Here is a 23,598-nt window from a genome sequence, read left to right as displayed (position 1 = left end):
GCTCTTCGATAGATGGAGGGAGAGAGACATTTGCGCATGCGCCATTTCGACGCCCTTGTCGTTGTCGGCATTTCTCCCAAGTTTCAGCAATTGTCTCACAATTATTGACTACGCCCATCACCATCAGATGCAATCAAAGCGTCTATCGTGCAATCGTTGAAAAGCCCCGCTGGTCTCGCCCCGCCCCGGTTCTGCGCGAAAAGAAGTGGCTCCCAAAAGCGGACGCTGTTTCGGCCCCTCCTGAGGTTGAATCGTGGAGGTGATGCAATCGCTGCATGGCCCCTGGCTCGAATGACGAAAACCTGATTTTGGCGGCCGAAGATTCTTTCCTGTTCCTGGACCGGCGCTGGCGTTTGAAAGGAATGAATAAGCTGTGCCAGGCTATCTGCCGGACTGCACGAGTACTAGACTAGCAGACTGTGATTGCAAGTGCGAGGTGATTTGTTGTCGCAGCTGCAGCCCAATCTGGATGCAGACGGAGAATGGGCGCTCGAGATTGCAAATACGTCACTGATGCTGACCGCTGGTCTGATAACGCGATTGTGCATCCGAACAACTCCGTGGCATCGCATCTCGGGCGAAAGGCGGCATCTTGGGGGGCCAGCGCAGTCGATTTGTCTTGTCTCGTCTTACAGTGGAAAGAAAATAGGCAGCTCTGGTGTTGAAGAAAACGATGTAAAGTACATGCGGCTATTGACTCACCTTTTTGTATTCTCCGCGTTTGCCTCCTTAGAAATTAGACTTGTTCGCCACGCTGAGCCGCAGTGGTGCAAACAAAGTGAGCAAGAGGCTGGGCAGCGCTTCACTTTCGGCGGGACAAGCGACAAAGAGGGGCCCGGATGACACGCCAGCTGCCTCCGCTATTGGACACAGCCATGCGATAAGCCCCACTGCGTTTTCGATAGGGTGACCTGCCTTGACTGCCTTGATGCTTAGTGGCAGCGATTTATCCGGATGCGGGCCCAGGGTACTTTGCGTCCCACTGCCAGCTGCGTGCACACGAGGTACCGGCAGCACGTCGCCTTCCCCGGACGGTTCTGGAGCCTTCTCGGGGCCATAGGCTGATGAATCATGGCCGCTTGCCACCACTCACTCGCCGGTACGTACCAGTGACCTCCTGCAAGGCGGCGAGATGGAGCACCAGCTGGTCACTGCGCCTGTCCTTCCCTCGGCCTTGCCAAAGCGTCACCGCCCCCCTTCAGGCTGCCACTCCTCCTCCTCTCGTCCCTACAAAAGGTCCTCCTGCCCGTCAGCAGCCATTTTTCTCTTCTCTCTCCTCTCCTATACCCATTCACATCTCTTCCCCTCCTAGGAATATCCGTTAACAGCGCATCTTCTTGCTCTCTCCACGAATCCTCCAGCGATTACCGCTTAACCCGCCATCATGCAAATCTTCGTCAAGACCCTGACCGGTAAGACTATCACCCTCGAGGTGGAGTCATCCGACACCATCGACAATGTGAAGTCCAAGATTCAGGACAAGGAGGGTATCCCTCCTGACCAGCAGCGTCTTATCTTTGCTGGCAAGCAACTCGAGGACGGCCGAACTCTGTCCGACTACAACATCCAGAAGGAGTCAACTCTCCACCTGGTTCTCCGCCTTCGTGGTGGTATGCAGATCTGTAAGTTGTCTGATCCAGTCTATCCATCTAGGCAACTGTGACTAACAATATGCTTCAGTCGTCAAGACCCTCACCGGAAAGACCATCACCCTCGAGGTGGAATCTTCTGATACCATCGACAATGTGAAGTCGAAGATCCAGGACAAGGAGGGTATCCCTCCTGACCAGCAGCGACTCATCTTCGCTGGTAAGCAGCTTGAGGATGGCCGAACCCTCTCCGACTACAACATTCAGAAGGAGTCCACTCTTCACCTTGTCCTTCGTCTTCGTGGTGGTATGCAGATTTTCGTCAAGACCCTGACTGGCAAGACTATCACCCTCGAGGTGGAGTCTTCTGATACCATCGACAATGTCAAGTCAAAGATTCAGGATAAGGAGGGTATCCCCCCGGATCAGCAGCGTCTTATCTTTGCTGGCAAGCAGCTTGAGGACGGCCGCACTTTGAGCGACTACAACATTCAGAAGGAGAGCACACTTCACCTTGTCCTCCGTCTCCGTGGTGGTATGCAAATCTTTGTCAAGACCCTGACCGGCAAGACTATCACCCTCGAGGTGGAGTCTTCTGATACCATCGACAACGTCAAGTCCAAGATCCAAGACAAGGAGGGCATTCCTCCTGACCAGCAGCGCTTGATCTTCGCTGGTAAGCAGCTGGAAGACGGTCGCACCTTGAGCGACTACAACATCCAGAAGGAGAGCACACTGCACTTGGTCCTTCGCCTTCGTGGTGGCCAGTAAACGTGCCTTTTGCTTACGACCGCACTGTTATGACTGAATTGGACGGTTCGGCGTTTTTGGGAACTTCTTTTTAAAGCAGATATGGGAACTTGGCCATCTACACTGGTCATCAATAGTTTATTTTAGCACATTTCAGCGTTGCCATTATTGCGGCACGCTTCAATACAGCTCTGACTAGTCAATATTGACAAGTCTCGCAAACTTATCTTCCTCTTTGAATCGTGAAATTTTGGTGATATAAACACTATCAAGCATCGTAATTGAGAATCAGGCCATGGTGCTGAGTTATCGGGTATACATGTATCGGGGTGGTGCATTTAGTGGAGCAAAGCTTCATGTAGAACCGCCACTTGCTGCTTCGTGAAGCTTCTAGAGATTCGTAACCTCCCCTCTACCGGCTCTTTAAAATGTGTCCTTCGTCCTGATTTTTATGCTCGGAAAGCGTCGCCATGCTAACGTACCGGCTCCCCTCGACTTGTTCCAGAATTAAGCACTTTTTTCCGCCTTGATATAAACACTCAACTCGCCTACTGTTTCTGGCTCTCGCAAATTTATCCTTGCAAACTTCTCTCTCTATTATCCTTACAGCAACTTCACCAGCTGGCGCATCATATTTGAATAGCCTTATGAAGGTGCCGAAATCTATAGTTTGGAAATGACTTCATATTTTTTCCATATCAAATTCGAGCTTTATCCGACCGAAAACCCAGCTGCCGGAGGAGAAACATTTGCGGCGCAGAACAGCCAAGATATTTGGCTACCATCGGACGAAGCCAGCATTTTTGACGACCTTCCCGCCCACCCCCCAGCTCATCGCTCGGCAGCGCGCAATACTGAGATACCAGATAGAGGCAGACGCATATCTTTTGGAGCTCTGGCTACGTTGGACCGAAGAGCTGGATTTGGCGCAAACTCGAGACCTGGCGTCATAGATTGCGGGACCCCGCGACCACCGACGGAAAACGACGGACGAGACAGCGACGCCTTGCCGGAGAGACAGTTGTTGGGGCGGGCGAATAGCTATCCTCTACCGCCGTCAACAGCTGCCTTGCAACCGCAGACTGCAGTCCGAGACTGGAGATTTGGGCGCATCAATATCGAAACGTTAGATCCTAGTTTATTATACAACAACAACATGGCTGGAGAAGGCAAGGCGACGGCTACTGCTGTCGCTGGACCATCAGCCGCACCAGCTCTGGGCCCATCTTTCAGCGGCTCAGGGACGGCGACAAGGGCAGAGTTTGTTGAGCTAGAGGGGAAGAATACCGAAGTCGGCTGGGGCATCGTGCATTTCTACAGGGAGGGGGATGAGACAGCTGGACTTGCCTCCAACCACGAGGTGGCAGAAGAAACCAAAAACACGCAAGACTGCACCACGCTCTGTATCCCTGCCGTCCCGGCCTACATGACACCTGGAGACTTCCTGGGCTTTTTGGGAGAACGATGGCAGAACGACATCAGTCACTGTCGAATGGTTATGACTTCGAGAATGAATCGATATTTGGTCCTGCTCAAATTTCGCGATAGTAAACAGGCGAAACTGTGGAGACGAGAGTATAATGGCAAGATATTCAACTCTATGGGGGTATGTCATTATGGGCAAATACCTTCCTCCCTTGTTAAGCTGACATTTGCTGACCTTGTGAACAGTCTCAGGCCTGCCACGTAGTTTTCGTCAAGAGCATCACATTCGAACGACCGGGCCTGTCTCGAGGGCACGAATATTCCCTTTCTTCGTCTTCAACAGCCGTTTCGAACAGCTTGAAGCCTTTTCCACCCCCGACTCCGAACCTTGTGGAGCTACCCACATGTCCGGTCTGCCTAGAAAGAATGGACGAGACGAATGGATTGATGACTGTGGCGTGCTCTCACGTTTTCCACTGCACGTGCCTACAGCGCTGGAAAGGAACCGGCTGCCCAGTCTGCCGGTTTACGAACCCTTCCGATGAGCGGGACCCGTCGAACCCTTATAGCCAGCCCTTTGGAGGGTCGGTATCGAATCTGTGTAGTGTCTGTGACTGCGCTGACGATCTCTGGATTTGCCTTATATGTGGCTACTTGGGATGTGGCAGATACAAAGGAGGGCATGCCAAGGATCACTGGAAAGACACGGCGCACTGCTTTGCTTTGGAGCTGGAGACACAACATGTCTGGGACTATGCGGGCGATATGTGGGTGCATCGCCTCATCCGCGATAAAGGCGATGGAAAGGTTGTTGAGCTTCCTGGGAGAAGTAACCACACTGCCAATGGTGAAGGCGCGGATGAGGACATGGTCCCACGGGCGAAGTTGGAGATGATAGGGCTCGAGTATACTCACCTGCTAGGAAGCCAACTTGAGTCTCAGAGGGCCTATTACGAGGAAATGATCAGCAAGAGCGCTAATAAAGCATCGAAATATTCAGCCGAGTTTGAAAAAGCAATAATGGAGACGTCAGAAACTCGGCAGCAGCATGCTGCTCTGCAAAAGGAATATGAGGTCCTAAACGGGGAGACGCTCCCGCAGATGGAGCGTGATCTTGAACGGGAGAGGAACAAGGCGAAGAAGGGTGAGAACCTTGCCAGAAGCCTTGGCCAGTCTCTGCAAGAAGAAAAACGGCTCAATGAAGGTCTGATGAAACGCATTGAGCATTTGGACACTGATGTCGAAGCGATACGCAAGCAGCTGGAGGAACTCAAAGCAGAAAACGCAGAGCTGAAGGAAATGAATCGAGACTTGACCATGTTCATCTCTGGCCAGGAGAAGCTCAAAGAGTTGGAAAATGAGGGGCAAATCGAGGAGGGCGAGCTTGAGGGAGGCACTATGAGTGTTCCTGAGGCCAAGAAGAAGAAGGCGAACAACAAACGGAAGGGGAAGCGGTAGTTCTGGGGTATACGAGTACATGTGCGATGATTTGGTCGTCATGGAGATGGGTTGGCTGACTTAAATGGAGTTTTGGCTGGGGGTGAGAATCAATTACGGCGATGCCGCCTTGTTTGGGATACTCCAATAGAATTCGTTGTAATGCTAGGTACTAGGCACTAGGTGGTAGTAACGGCATTTGATGTTTACAAAGGAACAAAACACTGCATGACCCCTTGCATGGCCCGCTTCCCGTAAGCAGCCTTGGGAGTGTGTACTTGTATGCATGTGCTTGAAGAGTCGTACAAATCTCCGCCGGCCGAATGAAACAATCTCCGGGTCGGTGCCGGACACGGTTATGGGGGGGGGGTTGCAATTGCATGTGATGGAGACCGGGATTGTCGCGCTGCGGGCTTTGCTTGGCTGGAGGAAGAAGAGAAGCTTACCTATGATGAATGATGAATGGTGAATGATTATTTATTATGTATTTACTTGATTTGATTTGGAGTTTTGCATCTTGTTACGTGATGGAAATGCCTGGGCTGGATGAGATATTAACCGCAGTTGTCGTTAGAGTTTGCCTAGAGCTCACGGCATATCAGACCTTGCATTAACGTCAAACTTGGTGTCTTATAAGGTTTCGAGCTTATCTCTTGTCATGACCTGTCTCAAACAGCTGCATTTGCGCGACCAAAGACAAATTCCGAACACAATCACAACAATAAACCCGTCTTTTCTTCTTCTTCTTCTTTTTGTTTCTCCGCATGCATTTTCGCCTTGTTCCTCTCGGATGGCATGCTGAGGAATTGGCCACGAGCACATGTCAATTGCGAGACTCTGATGGCGAGAAAAACAACGGTCAGGTAACCATGCCCTGTTTCAGCAGCCCTACCGTGCCATTGCCAGTGGATCTTTGCCGTTCGTCCGTCCGAGGCTAGCGCTTGGCAGCCACTGTAGCTCCCTGTAATGTAATCGGGATTGTGCGTTGCAGCAATTCGACGCCGGCGGCCCCTCGTTGTAAGTGGCGCGCTCGTGATTGGGAGGGAGAGGGGGGCAGGGAAACGTCGCTTTCTAGGTGCATATAACGAGCTAATCTACATGTAATCAAATGGATAACACCCAAGGCCAACGCTCTTGACTGATAACCGAAGGACCTCATTTAAATCTCTCTCTTCCTTTTTTCCTCCCTTTTATTCTTACCGTCGATTCTAAAAGTCGACAAGCTGAAGCTGGGATCCGGCTTGGCGTCGCAGCGGAAAACTTGGTGCCCCTCTTCCCACTCCGCGCTGGAATCGTCATCCCTCCCGTGGCCAGCTCTCTCTGCTCTAAAAGCTCAAGCTACTGGTCCTGTCCACTTTTTTCTTCCCTCTCTTCCTCCGCAACCAAGCTTCGCGGAGCACCGGGTTTTTATTCGGCCTGCGCTTCGGTCACAGTGACGAGCAGGGTCATTATTCAGTATCGTCGAGCAAAGAGAACCAACCAGCAAGCGGCCGCAATACGAGGCGACGACGACGACGACGACAACAACAACAACACACGCTGAGAAGGCTCTACAGCCATGGCTTCGCAAGAAGCTGCAGTGTCTAAGGGGGGGGCCGAGCCCCGTGAGGCGCCGGCGGAGGAGTCTGAGCAGCCCAAGAAGGAGCTTTATCCCATGGTCAACTGGAAATACGACCTCTTCCTCTACGGAATGGGTAATCTCGTGAACCTCTTCTTCAGAGAAGTCGTGCCGCGGGGTTCGTGGAGGGTTCCGCAGACGGGGCCTGTGCTTTTTGTCGCCGCGCCACATGCAAACCAGGTATGGACTATTCTGCGATAGACTCTTGCGCCAGGTTAGAAGGGCAAGGGGAAAAAAGAAGGTATTAAGCTTACATGACTTATAGTTTGTTGACGCCATCCTTCTGCAACGGACGCTGCGACTAGACGCCAACCGACGAATATCCCTCCTGATTGCGCAGAAGTCCGTCCACGGCTTCATTGGCTGGGGATCCCGCCAGGTCGGCTCTGTCCCCGTCGGGCGAGCGCAGGATGCCGCAAAGCCCGCGACGGGCTTCATCTACCTCCCGGACCCGATCAACGACCCGACGCTGGTGCGAGGTGTGGGCACAAAGTTTGGCGTGGGCGAGGGAGAGCCGCAGGGCATGTTGTTCCTGCCGCCAGGCAAGAAGACGTCTGGCGAGAGCGTCAACATTGACCAGATCCTGGGCCCCGAGGAGATTCGCATCAAACGGCCGTTCAAGACTCAGCTGGCTCTGAAGCAGCTCACCGGACGAGATGATATCGACAAGGACGGCCGGTTTACCAACAAGTCAGTCAACGGCTCTGCGCCGGGATACCAAGGGACCAAGTTCAAGCTTGCGCCGCATACCGACCAGACCAAGGTGTACGAGGCTGTCTTTGCGCGGTTGAGGAATGGTGGTTGTGTCGGTATCTTCCCTGAAGGTGGTAGCCACGATCGCTCCGAGCTGCTCCCTCTCAAGGCCGGTGTGGCCATCATGGCCCTGGGAGCGCTGGCCGAGGCACCTAACTGTGGCCTCAAGATTGTGCCTGTGGGCATGAACTACTTCCACGCGCACAAGTTCCGCTCCCGCGCCGTCATCGAATTTGGAGCCCCCTTTGAGGTCCCGCCGCACCTGGTTGAGATGTACCGGAATAACCAGCGCAGAGAGGCAATCGGCCAGCTCATTGACAGCGTCTACCAAGCCCTGAGCTCTGTGACCGTCTCAGCACCAGACTACGATACGTTGATGATGATCCAGGCGGCGCGAAGGCTCTACAACCCAACCGGCAAGAAGCTACCTTTGCCAGTCGTGGTGGAGCTGAACCGCCGCTTGGCCTTGGGCTACGAGCGCTACAAAACCGACGAGAGGATAACCAGCCTGTCTAAGAGCGTCAAAGAGTACAACTCACAGCTGCGCTATCTCAACCTGAGGGACCACCAGGTGCAGTACGCTACCATGTCCATTTGGAAGGTCATTGTGCTGTTCATCTACCGCTCTATCAAGTTGCTAATCCTCTTCCTCTGCACGGTACCGGGCCTGCTCCTGTTCTCACCAGTTTTTGTGGCTACGAAAATCATCAGCAGAAACAAGGCTAAGGCGGCGCTGGCGGGCTCTACCGTCAAGATCCGCGGGCGCGACGTCATGGCTACGTGGAAGATCCTCGTCGCCTGCGGATTGGCTCCGACACTTTACCATGGCTACTCGATTGCTGTGGTCGCTAGGGCGTGGTACGACCGCCTCTGGGGCTATTTGCCGGAATGGGTGCCACTGGTGGTGGTGTATCTGGCTACGTGGGTGGCATGGACAGCCATCACCATTGCGGCGCTGCGGTTTGGCGAGGTCGGGATGGACATTTTCAAGTCGCTGAGGCCGCTGGTGCTTTGTCTGGTTCCGGCTTCCGACTTTAATATTCACAAGCTCAAGCGGAAGCGGGCAGAACTCAGCGCTCAGGTGACGGACCTGATCAACACTCTCGGGCCAGAGATGTTCCCCGACTTTGACAAGACACGGTTGGTTCCCGACTTTGCTAAGCTCGAGACGGGAGGAACCCAGGCGTCGCCAACAGAACACCGTCCTCGGCGAGACAGCGACCAGTCAAGCGCGGGCCCCGATCTGGAGACGCCGCCGCCACTGTCACGCCGCAGCACCACACAGTCCAGCCGCTTGCTTCCTCGAAACGACTCGTTCAGCAACATTGGCAGAGTTGGTATCTTCTCGACACGGCCGCCGTCGCGATCGAGGAGTCGCTCCAACAGCGCGGGCGGTGGCTTCGGCTCCAGCGGATTCCCAATTAGCGGGTTTACAACACTTGATTCTGCCGAGGGCTTCAGCGAGGCTAGCCGCAAGATTAGAGAGGCAATGAAGGACAGGCGGAAGAAGTCCGACAAGGTCAAGATGGAGACTGGTGGAGATGAGGATGAAGAGTCTGATAGCGATGAGGATGGCTACAACGAGGCGAGGAAGAAGAACATCTGAAAGAAGACCCGCTTAATGAATACGAATTGGGTGCGGGTGTTGAGTGCTGTGCTACAGTGTTTCTTTTGTTCTTGATTCACCACTTGTTGTTTTGTATTGGAGTTTTTGCGCATATAGGCATCTCGAGTTTAATAAGGGACTCTGTGAATACGGCTACCGTGTGGCGACAAGTTTGGCATTGACATGATGTGCATCGAGTGCAAAGTGATCAAATCCTGCGTTGTCCTGATGGGTTGATTGTGCGCATTTACACGATGTGAAGCTTGACGATTGGTCGTGGGTTTCGGGATTGGCGCAGAAACGCCAACGGAATCTGAAGTCGGCTTTAATAATATGTCTTGTCCAAGTTTGGAGTAGGAGTTGTATTGGTATTGATACCACTTTGGCTCAGCACTTTTAGGGGGAAATTATCAAAGCAAGTAGTATTACGTATGCCCATTCAGTGAGATTAGCTTACGGTTTTTAACATTTCTGGCAAGGTTAGTGACATGATGTAGTTCTGATAGCATATGAGGCCATGGACTCGGCGAGCGAGAGGCCGGTGAATTGGGGCTCGGAGATGTCGGCGATGGTGGGAAGAAAATAGCGGTGGGGACTTTGAAGAATGTATTACGTGTCAAACGAAGAGAAAGAAGACGATAATGGCCATTTGTTTTTTTCCCACTAGGTAGTATCGACCGCTGGGCTGCCGTCTTATTGGCGAATCTCGGAAGAAGAGATGACGACAGCAGCAAAGCATTGGACACAAAATGCTTGAGGTGGGAAGAGATTCCATGTGATGACGGGAATTTCCCGTTTGGGGCGTCGCCTCCACCCCCAGGGGCAAGGCGCGCGCATCGGCTATGGGAGCCGGGACGGGAGCTGGGGAAGGACGACTGAATTGCTAGTGGCTGCTTTGTATTACTCATTCAGAGGGCGAGACGCCGGCGGATCTGATAAGGATGTTGGGGGAGAGAGAGTGGGATGAAGGACAGGGGCTTTCTGTTAAATCCGAGCTTTGGGGGAGGAGGATTAAAGCGCCAACACCCTTTTCTTTTTTCTATTTCATAAACGATCTGGGTGTTTCCCTTTTTCCGTTTGATTTGGTTTGATTTAGCGGCAGAAAGAGGTAAGACTTCTTATTTGGAAGACCAGAAAACGAGATACGAGTTTAAGGGGGCGAAAAAAAAAAATAGGGTTCTATATCCACTTAGACCATCGGCGATTTCTCTTCTCTTTTCCCTTTTCTTTTTTCTTTCTTTTCCCACCATGCCGCCTCCCGCAGCCACCAACACCACCGGCAGCAATAACAACGCGCCTCGCATGCCCGTGAAGCAAAAAATGGCCGTGTCGCTGAAATCGCTGATGAGCTCCGTGCTGAGCGCGGTGCCGGGGGCCGCCGGCGTGGGAGCGGGCATCTCGGGCCCGGCGTCGAGCGCGGGGCCGGCGCGGCTGGAGGCGCTGTTTGCGCGGACCGAGGCCGAGGTGGACGGCGACGAGTGCCTGCACGACTGCGAGAGCTGCGCGGTCAAGTACCCGCGCGGGTTCAAGGTTGACGAGGAGGACGTGCTGTATGGGCAGGTCAAGGGATGGAGCACGCATGTGCTTGTGGGCACGGGGAAGACGGACTGGGTGCGGGATGTTGCGGACGAGAGGGGGAGTGTGATGGAGGCGATTGAGAAGGTGGGCGGGGTGACGAATGGGGTGAGTTTTTTGTTTTTTGTTTTCTTGATTTGATTTCTTCTTGTTAGTGATGGGGGGTGAGACGAGGTGAAGTGAGATGAGATGGGAGAAAGTGAGATGAGAAAAGGGGGGAAAAGGAGGATAAGTGAGAATCACATACTGACGTACCACACAGAGACTCATGCTGTCTGCTTCCAACCTCCCTACGCCTCACGACACCACCGACTACTCAGAGCCCACCACCGTTCTCCTCCTGCCCGCCTTTGCCATCGTTCACAACGTCCATCCGCGCAACGTCCCCCAGCTCATCAAAGACGTCGTCAACGTCGCTCCCACCAATTCGTCTCCTCTAGCCCCCTGGCGCTCTACTATCCCCTCTTCCCTCCCCAGCCCAGACGCCTCGCTGGCCGACCTCACCATCAGCGCATCTCCGCACAGCGCCGTCGTGCTCATGTGCAGCCAGAAGACGCGCGACGCACGATGTGGCCAGAGCGCGCCGCTTTTGCGAAAAGAACTGGAGAGACACTTGCGGCCATTGGGATTGTACCGGGATTTGCATGATGAGAGACCCGGCGGGGTGGGCATTTACTTTATCAGCCATGTTGGTGGGCACAAGTATTCTGCCAACGTGATGGTGTACCGACGGCCGAATGCGTTTGGAAAAGATGATGAGCCGTTGCCGGAGGGCGTGGAGGAGGCTGCTGAGGCGAAAGAGGAGGGGGAGAAGGATGGGGAGGGAGAAAAGAGCGATGTGGGAGCTGCGCAGTGTATCTGGCTGGCGAGGGTGCGGCCGGAGGACTGCGAGAATTTGGTGCGGTATACGGTGCTAAAGGGGAAAGTTGTGAAGCCGGAGAGACAGTTGAGGGGAGGGTTTGATAGAGGGAGGGGGTTGATGAGTTGGTGAGGATGGTTTATGGGTTGGGTATTATTTTGCTTGAGTTTTGGTTTATGAAAGGTATACGCATAATTCAGGGAGACGTTAATAAGAAAGGACTGTTGGTATAGTTCTGGTGGAAATCATTTACCACTTGTATGAAGTTGTACATATGTAATACTTGGGCGTGTCGACTGGAGGTTAGACGGATTGTAGCGAGTCTAGGAGGGCTTTTGGATCGGATATTTGCTCGATCTAGCTACATACATCTACTATATGTATCGCCTATATTTCGCCATGTTCACTACCTATCTGTATCTAGTAGAGAGGGCTAGATCTAGTAGAAAGAACTAGATCTAGTAGAAAGAACTAGATCTAGTATAAAGAACTAGATCTAGTAGAAAAAACTAGATCTAGCTACATCTATTAGATCTAGCCATGTCTACTAGGTCTACTAATTCTGTCCAAACTGCCATGCCCTCATCTTTTGGGCACCCAGTTGGCCCATTTTATATGCATTCTTTGAAGTGTTCATCATCTTCATCCCAAGGGTCAATATACTCTTTGTCTAGTCTGTCCATATGTCCTACAGCTCCAGACAGCGCTGCAAGCCGAATCATCGCCCATTGTGTATCAATTACGAGCCTCATCTTGGGCGCCTCTTCAGGAGATACTATAATCTCAAATATCTGTCCTGTTTCGAGGGACTGACCGGATTTTGTCGTACCTCCAGTGAACCCGTCACGGCCTGGAGCTGTACATAACATTCTTTCAACTACATCTTGGTGAATGCTGCATTCCCGCCCATAATCGAGCCCATTACGAGGCATCCAGTAGAACTGGATTTGCACTATAGATTCTATCTCACTCTTTTGGATAGTTTCAAGGTATTTGAGCGCAAAATATCCTTCTGCCCACCAAGCACGGAGCTGCCGATCTAGGCAAACCATATTCCATGCTTTGTCTAACCAACCACGTTGTTCCGCCATAGTCCTGGCAGTCTCGTATTGGTCGGTGCCAAACGAAAAAGCGTACATAAGGAAGCCGCATTTTTTGAAGTAAGCCATGTTTTCCTCTGTAGCACCAATGGAGAAGGGGAGGAAATGACACACTGACACGTCGGGTAGGGTTGATTGCGTGAGAATGCACGTATGGGTATCTCGAGCCCGGCACTATAATATAGTCAATAATAACATAAATTTCCTTGTTTTCTGCTCAGATATACCTTGGTGCGTTCCACAGCATCCCTGTAGGTTGCTTCTGAAGTGCCTTGAGAACCATCTTGATCTGCATCAGATGCAGCAACAGATCCAGGAGTTCTACCTTTCATGACTGTGGATATCGTGCAATGAGTAAAGAAACAACAAAAAGCGTAACATGTATGAAAACTCACAAAAAAATAAACTAGCTTGGATATATTCTACGGAGATGTCATGTTGAAGTGAGCCGGGGAAGCTTTCCTTCAAATTCATCAAAAAGTCGAGAGGCATGAGTAACAAGGCCGAGAATTGCAAATAGGTTAGCTGCGTCTCTGAGCCGTTCCATCTTTCTAGTTTTTCTCGAATCACATCGATTATTCGTAGCCTAACGTCCATCTCTTCCATGGGTAAGAGGCTGGTGGTCGGCGCCCGTTTTGGCCTGTCGCCCAAACACTTCAAGTCTTTCTTATCCTCTTCAGTTCCCATCTTACTGGCTGGGAACTCGCTCAAAGCAGGTGTATGGAGATCCATGGTGGAAAAGCTCAAGCCTTTCCAAAGGAGAGTGTGAATGCTAGAATTTGAGGAGAAAAAACAAAGTTCTATACCTATGGAGGGGATGCAAGATAAAGGGTATCTCCCTGACTACGCTTTTTAAATCTTATTTTGCCACGCGCACTGAAGTTTATTTTACTGCATGCATTTACATCTTATTCAATACATGAACCGAATACAGAAAGCTCACATCTCTACTTCTAAAGCAAAGAGATTTCATAGCTATATCCGGATCCAGCAGACAATTCTATGAAAGCTGCGACGTTCTCCTTTTTCTGGATTTGTTGCTAGAAGGCATCATTTGTAGCTCAATATGTGGTTAAAGTTTCATACTGCCCACTTGCATTGCCTTCCAAGTCATTTTTTATCCAAGAGCTGAATATAGAGCTTCAAGACTAAGATTGAACCAGTTCTCGCAGCTTGCGCTAACCCTAGTATACGCCCTTTGGAATATCAGAAGCACCCAGGGAGCAATGTTTTGCTGGTCTGTTCAACCACGTGCCATGTCTTTAAATGCTTCAATTCCGCGGCTCGTCGTCCGCGGCGATTGTTGATATACTCGTATTTGCATGTCGGAGATTTTATGCTCGTCGGCCATTTTTATCTATTTTCAGCTCATTAATGAGGCATGTGAGTAGCTGAAGCCCCACCGGAGGAATCGCTTATGACGGCTCACTTCTTGCTAATGCAGGCAGCCGATAGTCCATCGTTTTTCAACACTATTGATTAATAGTCAAGCGGCAATATGCTGATCTTCCTATATGTGGTAGAGTGTCTTATGTACAAAAACACTATGGAAAACACAGCTGAGATCTTCAGGTGCTCCGCCTGCAAGACAGCAGCACTGCCTCGATTAAGTTAATATGCTACCCATCTATATAATGCGGCCAGTGTCCCAGTATGAGGGATCCATAATAGAAGAACTTACTGACTACCGCAACTGCTTATTATACCGCTCTCGCTTTAACTATGGCGCAAGTCCTGATACCCATTGTCGGCATCACTCTGGCCGAGGCTGGCAAATCTTTGGGCCTTGCTGGCATCAGCTGGGCCGGAACAAAAGTCTTCCAGGCTGTGGCAGACGCCGTTGTGGAGAAAACAGATCCCAATGAGGCCGTCAAGAGGAAGCTGGAAACAGCACTGGGAGAACTCGGCAAGATCAAGACGTCAATACACGACCTCTCTGTTCAGATCCGCGACCTTCGCATTGAGACCAAAGTCGACCAGCTCCAGACCCAGGTCGATAACATCGAAGCCTTGTATGACCAGTACACCAATGCCGCCGCCGCGCTGGCCAAGGCGGCAGAAACCCACGCTTCGAACCCTCACCAGTACCAGCAGTGCGTCCATCGATGCACTGACGTGGGCAAGCAGGTGATAAAGGACGTCTACCCGGCTCTGAAGCACATCAACACGGCATTGGTAGAGCAGGGCGAGCAAAGCTTACTTCACCTCCTCCACACTGCTCATGTCAACGACAACAAGGACTTCCTGGCGCAGTACTGCATGCTCAAGGCGGCGCTGCTCAAGTACTTCCTCATCGAGGTCAAGGCCATGGTCCTGTTCGATCTGGCCAAGCAGGACGACACAGTCGAGTTTGGGACATACGAGTACGAGGGCACCATGAAAAAGGTCTGGGACATGGTGGAAGCGCAGCAAAACAAGTTTGACAGCCTTTTGCACGTCAACGTGCGACGGCTAGCCGAGTACATGTGCAAGAACGGCAACGAGAAGACATTCATCACTCTCCGCTCCCACAACGGAACCAACATCGGCCGCGGCCTTCTCGTCTGGCAGACCAAAGCCAGCATGCTGAACTGGGTCGTCCGGCCCATCATCAGCCCGGGCTACCGCTGGATTCTCGCCCGGTTCGGTGCTGGCGACGAGCCGCGCGCAGATTACGGCCATCAATCCAGACCCGATCCGCCGCTCGACGATGCCACCATGAGCGGCGAGCACTGGTTCTCCATCACCGCCGACATCCTCGGGCCCGATTGTCGATCCCTGAGCGGCGGAAACGGGGTAGACAATGTGCCGACCAAGAGCTGGTCGGTTAGCGCATGCCGATACAAGCTACATCCCACGCCAGAAGGGCTCTTTCGCCTCGAGTATGGTATGCAATTTGCGTCGGGAGCGGGCGATCATACATTCCTCGAGGTTGGCGACGATGGGCTGCTGCACGACAGGTACCAAGCGAATGTCAATGAGCCTAGGCAGAAGTTCCAGATTGAGCTCTGGGATATGTCCAAGCCATATGATCCCGAGGCCAAGTCTCCGGAGCAACATGACCTGGAGGGCGACAACGGGTACTGGAAGAAGCCCAAGAAGGATGAGGGCGGCTGCATTCTCATGTAGTATTCCAGAACGCTCATAATAAACGACGACAATGAATGACGATAATAATAGACATGGCTGAGGTTCGGCGGCTCGAATCCGACGGCATAATGTTTCGCATTTGAACATGAACATCTTCTCCATAAAGCGCAAAGAAAAGCGTCCTGCTTTTTGCCCCAGAGAATGAGGAAACCATCTGGCTCATGTGGATAGATAGATGTTCGACGCTGGTAGGTGAGCTTTGGGTGATTGGGTCTGCAATGTGTATCAATTGCGAAGCTCATCTTGGGCGCCTTTTCAGGAGATGCTACAATCTCAGATACCAGTCCTAGGCTGACTGAATTTTGTCTTGATACCCTTTGAACCGCCTGGTTGAGATATCAGTTGGGAGAGGTAATCAAATTACATGTAGTTTTTACAGCTTACGCTAAGCCAAGTATATACTATCTGGAATATTAGAAACTGGCCTGTTTAACTATATACTACGTTTCTTAATATTTCAGTTCCGTGGCGGCCGTTGATGTATTCGAGTGTCGGAGATTTCATGCTCGCTGGTCATTTTCGTCCATTTTCGGCTCATCAATGAGGCATGTCAGTAGCTGAAGCCCCACGCAAGACGCTGCAGGACAAGGATCGCAATAAGCCTAAAATGCCAGGCCATGCCCAAGTTTGAGCTCCCATCTACGCAAACAAGATCCGTTGTTGCCGATGAAGAAAAAGAAAGAAAAAAAGAGAAGGGGAAAATGCGCCTGCTCAACACAAAGACCTACAGCATTACCGAGTTCTTCGAAGCCAATGTCCCCAAATATGCCATTCTTTCTCATACCTGGGGGCAGGGAGAGGTGACATATCAGGACATTGTCCAGTCGGTTGAGCAGGCTCGTAAGATGAAGCCTCAGGGATTTGCCAAAGTCGAGGGCGCGTGTGCGCTGGCGTATTCTGAGGGATTCGACTACATATGGATCGATACCTGCTGCATCGACAAGACGAGCAGTGCGGAGCTGTCCGAGGCTATCAATTCGATGTATGCGTGGTATCGGGAATCTTCGGTCTGCTATGCTTATCTGGTAGATGTCCAACGCATCGAATACCCAACTCTGGAGACTGGACATATGAACTTTGATGAGGTTAATTTTGGGGCATCTCGTTGGTTTACGAGGGGATGGACGCTCCAGGAGCTCATTGCGCCGTTTGAAGTCGTCTTCTACTCTGCAGATTGGAAATATCTCGGACGGAAATCCCTCCACAAAGACGTGATATCGAGAATCACGGGTATCGACGTGAGCATCCTTGCTGGCGCTGACCCATCCTTAATCGCCGTAGCGCGCAAAATGTCCTGGGCCTCGCGAAGGACGACAACCAGACTCGAAGACATGGCCTACTGTCTGATGGGCCTATTCTCCGTGTCCATGCCTCTCATCTACGGCGAGGGCAAAAAGGCGTTTCTTCGACTTCAGGAGGAAATCATCAAAACGGTGGATGACCAGTCGATTTTTGCGTGGCAGCTACCGAAAGTGATTCCCTCTGGACAAGACTTTTACGGACTGCTCGCCGAATCTCCGAGTGCTTTCGAGAATACTGGTGGAAACGTCTCGCCATTCGCATCAGGCCACTCCTATAGGCAGACGACACGGATCATAAACAACACCCTGCAGACTACACTGCTGATCCAGGAGAAGGCAACTCCAGTTGCCCATGATCCCAGCTTCGGTCGACTGCCGGCTGGTCCCCTGTCCAACTATCGCCGCGCTGTTCTTGGATGTAGGTATGGCTTCTCTGGGGAGTCTTCGCCTTGCATTGAACTCTGGGCTCTGGACGAGGAAGAGTCCCAGTTTGCGAGAATCCGTCCCTGGAATCTTTTCAGAGAACAAGCGCCTTCCGTTTCTCCCCCTTTGCGAGTGAATTCTTTCTCTAGAATCCCGTCTCTCTTGTACGAGGTGCCGCTCTGTAAGTTTAGGCCTTGATCCACTCTTCTTTTTCATTTGGCAGAGCTAGGCATATTCGTACAGAACTGATTACGAAACATAGATTTTGGCGCAATGTCCTTGGATTTGCTTTTGAATCGTGTGTCCTGGGAGTACCAACGGATCTCTGTTGCTCACAATCCTCGGGAGTTCATACCCTTTGGCTTCCGCCTTCAATATCTAAGCTACAAGATTGGAACTCGTGAAGGCCATCCGGCTGATCGATGGCATGGCAACGATAGGGTACTGCAACGAGCATACCACTACAGGAACAGCCCGCAGCAAAATGCCTTAACTGTCAGGCCGAATGTCGTGTACTACAATGACCCCAAAACGAACGTTCACATCGCTCGTGTCACGGAAGGCGCCGTGCGTGTTATTTTCAAGGAGAAGTCGTTCAAAGGGTGGTGCTTACAGCATGCCCTTATCTTAGGGATGGACATCATTCATGACGAACGGGGGGATTGGCGGCGAAAACCCTGGTGTCGCCTCGTGGAGCTTGAGCCATGGATGCAGCTCGACGAGTTCAAATATGAATTTGACTGGAAGGAAGGAGAGAGTAGCAAGATTAAATGTTCGTCGCACGACGCCTTGTTGCTGGCAAAGATTGTCATGCTGCCGGGTGATGAGCTGTATACCGTTCAGCTGAATGCTGCTTACATGAATGAGCTGACATATTGGTGGCCATGGTGATGGTGAGAACAAACTTTATGAGAACACGAGTGGAGTTAATCAGTAGCAGCTATATAATTTCATCGAGACCAAGGGATAGAAGATAGGAGAAGTTGCAAAGGCATTATCTCTGTTATATGCTCCATCTAAGGCCCAATCATCGCCATTCCCAGCATAGAGCGGCCAACAATAAAACCCCAATGCCCCAACAAGCGCCAAACTATTACTGCTGAGTATATCGAATATGGCCAGCAGGTTTACGGCGAATGATCCCGACAACATTCAGAAAGGCACTGTCCTGAGGATCCACTGCTATTGTCGCCAGTGTTGATACTAGCTTCATCGCCGTTCGGAGACGTGGCAGGCAATGGCCAGTTGAAAAAGGCGCTCATTGTGGCAGAAGCCTTGCCTTTCGAAGATGCCATCGCCTCCACCTCTTGATGGGCGTAATTAAACGCCCTGCGATATTGACCAGCCATGAGATCGCCTCTCTCCAGTGCTGCTGCCTGTTCCCTCAATCCCACTCCCATAATCTCGTCTGCATATTGCATCTGTCCCAGGATCTTGCGCACTCTCTCCTTGGCATCGTGCTCATCGTCTCGCAAATCTCGCAGCCCATCCAGCTTCCGCATCCAATCTTCACTATCGCGAACAGAGCGCCGCTGTGGAACATCGCCGCCCTCGGAGAGAATGGCTCTTGTGGTGGCATCGGTGAGAATGTCCATCTCGTGGCACATAAAGTCCAGGGGACTTTGAAAGAAGAGATCCCATGTTGTTTGCACTGTGAGACGTTGGATACGCGCGAGATTCAGGGTGGCCTCCTCGTGGCGTTGCCGGAGGGTGCGTTGAATATGGCGGAGGATGTTGAGACATGTTGATAGGCGCTGTTCACGAACAAGACGAGCAGAGGATGAGTATTGGCCGAATTCTGGGAGCTTGGAGGAAGATGAGGGTACATCATTGTCAACGCGAGCAGCCTGGTTGTTGTAGCCTCCTTGAAAGTGTTTCTGAATATACCCCCGGGGCTGTATAAAGCCAGTCAGGGGGTTGAAGGAGATATCGGAAGTTGCTTCCTGAACAGGAAAGGGGAAACCTTGCTCGGCAAAAGGTAGAACAGAAGATGGCGAGGCCATGAGATACTCCCGGGGGACTTCGTTGGGGGTATCTGGGAATGCGGACGAAGAAGAGCCCGAAGACGCAGATGGGGGCGTAGAGTTGACGAACTCTTGCTGAGTGAAGCCGTGAGCGTTTGAAGTTGAACTTGCATCCGCCATTATAGAGAGGTGTAAGTGAGTGGTGTTGAAGGGAGCAGATGTTGGCGAGTGTCGAGGCGGATGAAGCTTATAGAAGAGAGAGGAGAAGGGAATGTGGTGTTGGTGGAATCATTTTTATGTTAAGTTACAGAGCAGTGATTCAGAGTGTTTGGGGGAGTCGTGTCTTGTCAATGAAGATGTTCTGTGTTAATCAGAGAAGAAGACGAAGCAGTGAGAAGTGTCTGATTCACACAGAGGAGAAGGACCACGAGTGAGATTCTGTTACTCTTTGAAGAGGAACTCCAGAGCATTTGAAATACAACAGATATATGCATGAGATTCACACGCACATGTATATAAACAGGAGCGCATCTCTATTAAGCGCCTGTGCTGAGTTGTAACACCCAAGTGTCACGGTGTTGATTCACGTAAAAGAGGGCAAGTTTGGCGCGACAAGTTTATCCAATTGCATATAATTTTCATCTTTCTAAACAAAATTCATCTCACGACATGCTGCGATATAGACAAGCCCTCATCCCTCGCATTATCCCACCCTCGTATCTTCATTACACACATTCCATTTCATGTCATCCCATCAAATCCATGTACAAAAACATATCCAAAAAAACGAGCCCCGGGGTCAATTATTCCATAACACTGACCCCCCCTCCCATCCCCAAAGGTGTTCAAAAAAACCAATGCAGAGATGCTCAAAAAGATTCATAAAATACCATTGCTCATACCCAAGACAACAAATTCATGCAGGTCATCCAAAAAAGAAATCCGCTGCGCCACGTATCCCAAAAAATAAAAGGGTAGAAAAAAAAAAAAAAGCAGGGCAGTCATGAGCACAAGAATCCTCCGAGAATACGCCTACCCATTCATTGTATTCGAGAGGATTCTTGGCTTAGTGTTAGTCTGCCAGGCTGTGCGAGTTGCTGCTACTCGACTCTGTCGTGATGGTGAGCTCGCGACGCGCGCCGTGCACCAGCTTGTAGATTCCAAAGGAAATGGCGGCTAGAACGATGAAGAGCACGATGATGATGATGGCGATGACATAGTTGCGCTGCGTCATTGCGGCGGTTTGGTGTTGTTTGGTGGGTGGGTGAGTGTTTGTTTATTTTCCCCCGTTTGCGACAATGTCGGTGAGATTCTGACGGTGTGGTTCGTCTCTCTCTGTTCGTCTGCTCGGCGATTACGAGGCGGGAGAAGAAAAAAATAAGAGTATGTCTGACTGATAGACTGAGACTTGATTAGCATTCAACTCATCCCGATTCAATTCAATACGCAAAGCAGGCCAAGGGAAAAGAAACGAACGAAATCAGACGGGCGAAAACCTACCAAGTACACAAATCTCGTCACCGCAAAATGGCCCAGAAAACAAGCGTCAAGGAAGCCAAGATGAAGAGCCAAACAGCGCGCAAAGTCTCAACTGCAAGTCTCTCCGCTGTATTCAGATAATCCAATCTAAGACACGAAACCAGTGAATAAAGTCGAAATCAATTCAAGCACTCGGCGTTCGTAAGAAAAGGTTCAGGTTTCCCAAAAAAAACAAAACGACTCTCGCAACACGCGAAAAGTGCCACCCCCAGCTATATACTATATACGCCGTTGCCCCGCCACCCGCTTTTTCGTCCTTGTCCCTCGTCTCTAGCCTTTTCCCTCTCTCTCTCTCGCTCTCTCTCTCTTCTGGCTGTCCAAAAAATCGCAAGGCTGGGGAGGACGCGAGCTCTTTTTTAGCACGCTTTGTACCTGGGCTAAGCTGATGTGGCTTACGCTGCCTCACCCCTGTAGCTGCGCTGTAGCTGTGCTGTAGCTCGCTGGACTAACCCCACTATTGCTGTCGTTTGCAGGGGGTCACACAAAGCGCTGAGGCTTTGCTGTTCAGTGGGGCCGATTGCCACAGGACAAGCTTCCCAGCCTCGCCATTTATCAGAAAAGCTGCGCTGGTGGCGCGTCATTGGCTGATCGGCGCCTTGAAGCTGCGAGTTTTTTGAAACACGACACGACATGATACGATACGCTGACTGACTCCTTTGGTGAAGCAACTGACACTACGGAGTACGGTAAGTTACTACTATGTATACAGTTCAACTCTTCTATACGAGTACGGAGAATTCTATCCTTCGTATGCGTCCAACTGATTGAGCAACGACCGAGAGTCAAGTCGAGTCGTCAATGGTGATATTCTTCATCATTCAATAACTTATAAAACTAGAAAGATACTCGCAAGAATACCTGTAGCTGTTGATACACATTTCTCCCCATCTCCCCCATCAAATAGAGGCTAGCCGAGTAACACCTAAGAGGAATAAGACATGCTTCGAGAAATCGGGGCCCGAAAAGCAGGAGGGAAAAAAAAAAAAAAAAAAAAAAAGACGGAAAATGATCAGTGCGGTCCGTATACGCCGGCCGGTTTCCAGACCATCATGGTCATAAATCTCAAGTGCAGAAATCACATATCCACTCATCCGTGCCGCATCCGATCTGGCAGCAATGCCTTCATGAGGCAGTAAGCAACCAAGAGAGCGCCCTCGCTGTCTCTACCCACCCTTACGTGCTTCATCTCTATTCTGTCAATGCCTTGTTCTCCTCCCGTATGATTCGCACATGTCGTTCGTAGAATAGTAGCATCTACGTCAGCGTTAGTGGCAAGTCCACGGACCAGCAGGCGCGGGCGGCTTACCTTTTGGGGGCACTTCTTGTAAATGACCTTCGTGTCATGCTTCGTCTTACGGCCATTCTTCCACACAAGGTAAACAACGAGCCGGCCACTACCTTCGTCCTCGCAGGCGTCAATCGTGTCAATCTCGTCTTCCCACGACCCCGCTGGAGGGCTCCATTTCGCTGCTGTAGCTGGGGGTGCCGAGTCGCCAGGGTGTGTTCCGTTTCTCTTGGAACGCTTCGTAGTAGCAGCTGGTGTTGTGCTGGTCGTTCGATTGCGCTTCTTGCCTCTGGAGGCTTCCTGTGTCTCCTCAAAGATCTTGTCTCGCCCGCCGATGGATTCGAGATAGGCACTGAGAATCTCGCCCGCTGACTCCCTAAATCGCACACAAGTCAGTTGCTTCATCCAGTAATCATGCCTCGCTTGCCCCACGCTCTGTAATCCGTACGTACAGTAGGTTTTCCTCTGGCTCCCAAGTCATATCTGACTTCTTCTCATAGCCCTCCCACTTGACCTGGAATTTCAACGTTCCCTACACAACGTAAGCCATGGCGTAAACAAACGAGACGGAATTGTATCCCACGCACATCTTCATCAATCATGTGCTTCTTGATAGCTTCGACAATGAACCTATAGCAGTTGTTAGGTCTGAAATTTATAGGTCGTGCAGCATCCGGCTGTTTCATACACATCATCGTCGAGGCCGTCATCTTCATCCTCCTCCTCGTCCACATCAACGTCCGCGTCCTCTATCTCCACATCCACATCAACTTCCTTCTCTTCCTTCTTCGAGACTCTTCCGTTTCGTCGGGGCTTTGCGGCCGCTTCGTCTGCCTCGCTGGACGCGGAATTCCGTGACGACTTGACGGGTGGCGCGCTCTCGTAGTCCGAGGCCTCTTCGTCACTGAGTGCTGCTTTGTTCTTAGTAGATGGTCTTCTTTTGTTTCTTCTGGGAGCCATGGCGCAACGACAGAGTGTGACGGCGAGGCGTTATTGCGAAGGCAAAAAGCTTTTAGGTGCAAGTACTGGGCTGGAGCTGGCTCCGGCCACTTGGGGGGTCATAGATGCACTTTTGCACAGGTGCAGTTCGCCAGCCGAGGGAAGGGAGGTGCCAAGTGGCAGCCAGCTGGTGCACGTACCTGGAGGCATTGTCACGATTAGCTGATTTGCCTTGCCGTTGCAGAATTGATTCGCAGTCCCAGACGGCGCAACCTGGTCGCAAGCTTGACGCTGTCCTGTAAGCAA

The 23,598-nt window shown here is 51.3% G+C and overlaps 10 protein-coding genes across 10 annotated transcripts; 6 read left to right on the top strand and 4 right to left on the bottom strand.

Annotated features, from left to right (window-relative positions):
* Positions 1-1,293: 1,293 nt before the first annotated feature.
* TRIVIDRAFT_215920 (uncharacterized protein) lies at positions 1,294-2,564 on the top strand (the record flags this gene model as incomplete). Its single annotated transcript, XM_014102652.1, has 2 exons — positions 1,294-1,622; positions 1,681-2,564. The coding sequence occupies 2 exons, from the start codon at positions 1,385-1,387 to the stop codon at positions 2,358-2,360; spliced, it is 918 nt and encodes a 305-aa protein (XP_013958127.1).
* A 451-nt stretch (positions 2,565-3,015) lies between these two features.
* TRIVIDRAFT_124034 (uncharacterized protein) lies at positions 3,016-5,222 on the top strand (the record flags this gene model as incomplete). The annotated part of the gene is made up of 2 exons (XM_014102651.2): positions 3,016-3,945; positions 4,011-5,222. The coding sequence occupies 2 exons, from the start codon at positions 3,016-3,018 to the stop codon at positions 5,220-5,222; spliced, it is 2,142 nt and encodes a 713-aa protein (XP_013958126.1).
* A 1,537-nt stretch (positions 5,223-6,759) lies between these two features.
* Positions 6,760-11,744, top strand: TRIVIDRAFT_190817 (uncharacterized protein; the record flags this gene model as incomplete). The annotated part of the gene is made up of 4 exons (XM_014102650.1): positions 6,760-6,999; positions 7,085-9,126; positions 10,372-10,861; positions 11,016-11,744. 4 exons carry the CDS (start codon positions 6,760-6,762, stop codon positions 11,742-11,744), a joined length of 3,501 nt encoding a protein of 1,166 aa, XP_013958125.1.
* A 479-nt stretch (positions 11,745-12,223) lies between these two features.
* TRIVIDRAFT_67567 (uncharacterized protein) lies at positions 12,224-13,444 on the bottom strand (the record flags this gene model as incomplete). Its single annotated transcript, XM_014102649.1, has 3 exons — positions 12,224-12,886; positions 12,940-13,046; positions 13,108-13,444. 3 exons carry the CDS (start codon positions 13,442-13,444, stop codon positions 12,224-12,226), a joined length of 1,107 nt encoding a protein of 368 aa, XP_013958124.1.
* A 990-nt stretch (positions 13,445-14,434) lies between these two features.
* TRIVIDRAFT_221169 (uncharacterized protein) lies at positions 14,435-15,820 on the top strand (the record flags this gene model as incomplete). The annotated part of the gene is made up of 1 exon (XM_014102648.1): positions 14,435-15,820. One exon carries the CDS (start codon positions 14,435-14,437, stop codon positions 15,818-15,820), a length of 1,386 nt encoding a protein of 461 aa, XP_013958123.1.
* Positions 15,821-16,542: 722 nt separating this feature from the next.
* On the top strand, positions 16,543-17,415 carry TRIVIDRAFT_137139 (uncharacterized protein; the record flags this gene model as incomplete). The annotated part of the gene is made up of 1 exon (XM_014102647.1): positions 16,543-17,415. A coding segment is annotated over one exon (873 nt), but the record flags the coding sequence as incomplete, so codon positions are not given.
* Positions 17,416-17,494: 79 nt separating this feature from the next.
* On the top strand, positions 17,495-18,456 carry TRIVIDRAFT_67565 (uncharacterized protein; the record flags this gene model as incomplete). The annotated part of the gene is made up of 3 exons (XM_014102646.1): positions 17,495-17,560; positions 17,632-17,746; positions 17,828-18,456. 3 exons carry the CDS (start codon positions 17,495-17,497, stop codon positions 18,454-18,456), a joined length of 810 nt encoding a protein of 269 aa, XP_013958121.1.
* Positions 18,457-18,692: 236 nt separating this feature from the next.
* TRIVIDRAFT_200243 (uncharacterized protein) lies at positions 18,693-19,709 on the bottom strand (the record flags this gene model as incomplete). The annotated part of the gene is made up of 1 exon (XM_014102645.1): positions 18,693-19,709. One exon carries the CDS (start codon positions 19,707-19,709, stop codon positions 18,693-18,695), a length of 1,017 nt encoding a protein of 338 aa, XP_013958120.1.
* Positions 19,710-20,136: 427 nt separating this feature from the next.
* TRIVIDRAFT_111626 (uncharacterized protein) lies at positions 20,137-21,105 on the bottom strand (the record flags this gene model as incomplete). Its single annotated transcript, XM_014102644.1, has 2 exons — positions 20,137-20,930; positions 21,030-21,105. Coding segments are annotated over 2 exons (247 nt in total), but the record flags the coding sequence as incomplete, so codon positions are not given.
* Positions 21,106-22,256: 1,151 nt separating this feature from the next.
* Positions 22,257-23,039, bottom strand: TRIVIDRAFT_45381 (uncharacterized protein; the record flags this gene model as incomplete). The annotated part of the gene is made up of 4 exons (XM_014102643.1): positions 22,257-22,322; positions 22,375-22,729; positions 22,806-22,885; positions 22,941-23,039. 4 exons carry the CDS (start codon positions 23,037-23,039, stop codon positions 22,257-22,259), a joined length of 600 nt encoding a protein of 199 aa, XP_013958118.1.
* Positions 23,040-23,598: the final 559 nt, after the last annotated feature.

Source organism: Trichoderma virens, assembly GCF_000170995.1.
Source record: "Trichoderma virens Gv29-8 chromosome Unknown TRIVIscaffold_5, whole genome shotgun sequence".
NCBI lineage: Eukaryota > Fungi > Ascomycota > Sordariomycetes > Hypocreales > Hypocreaceae > Trichoderma > Trichoderma virens.
The sequence above is the reverse complement of the archived record's forward strand: the minus strand, read 5'-3'. Positions and strand labels throughout refer to the sequence as shown.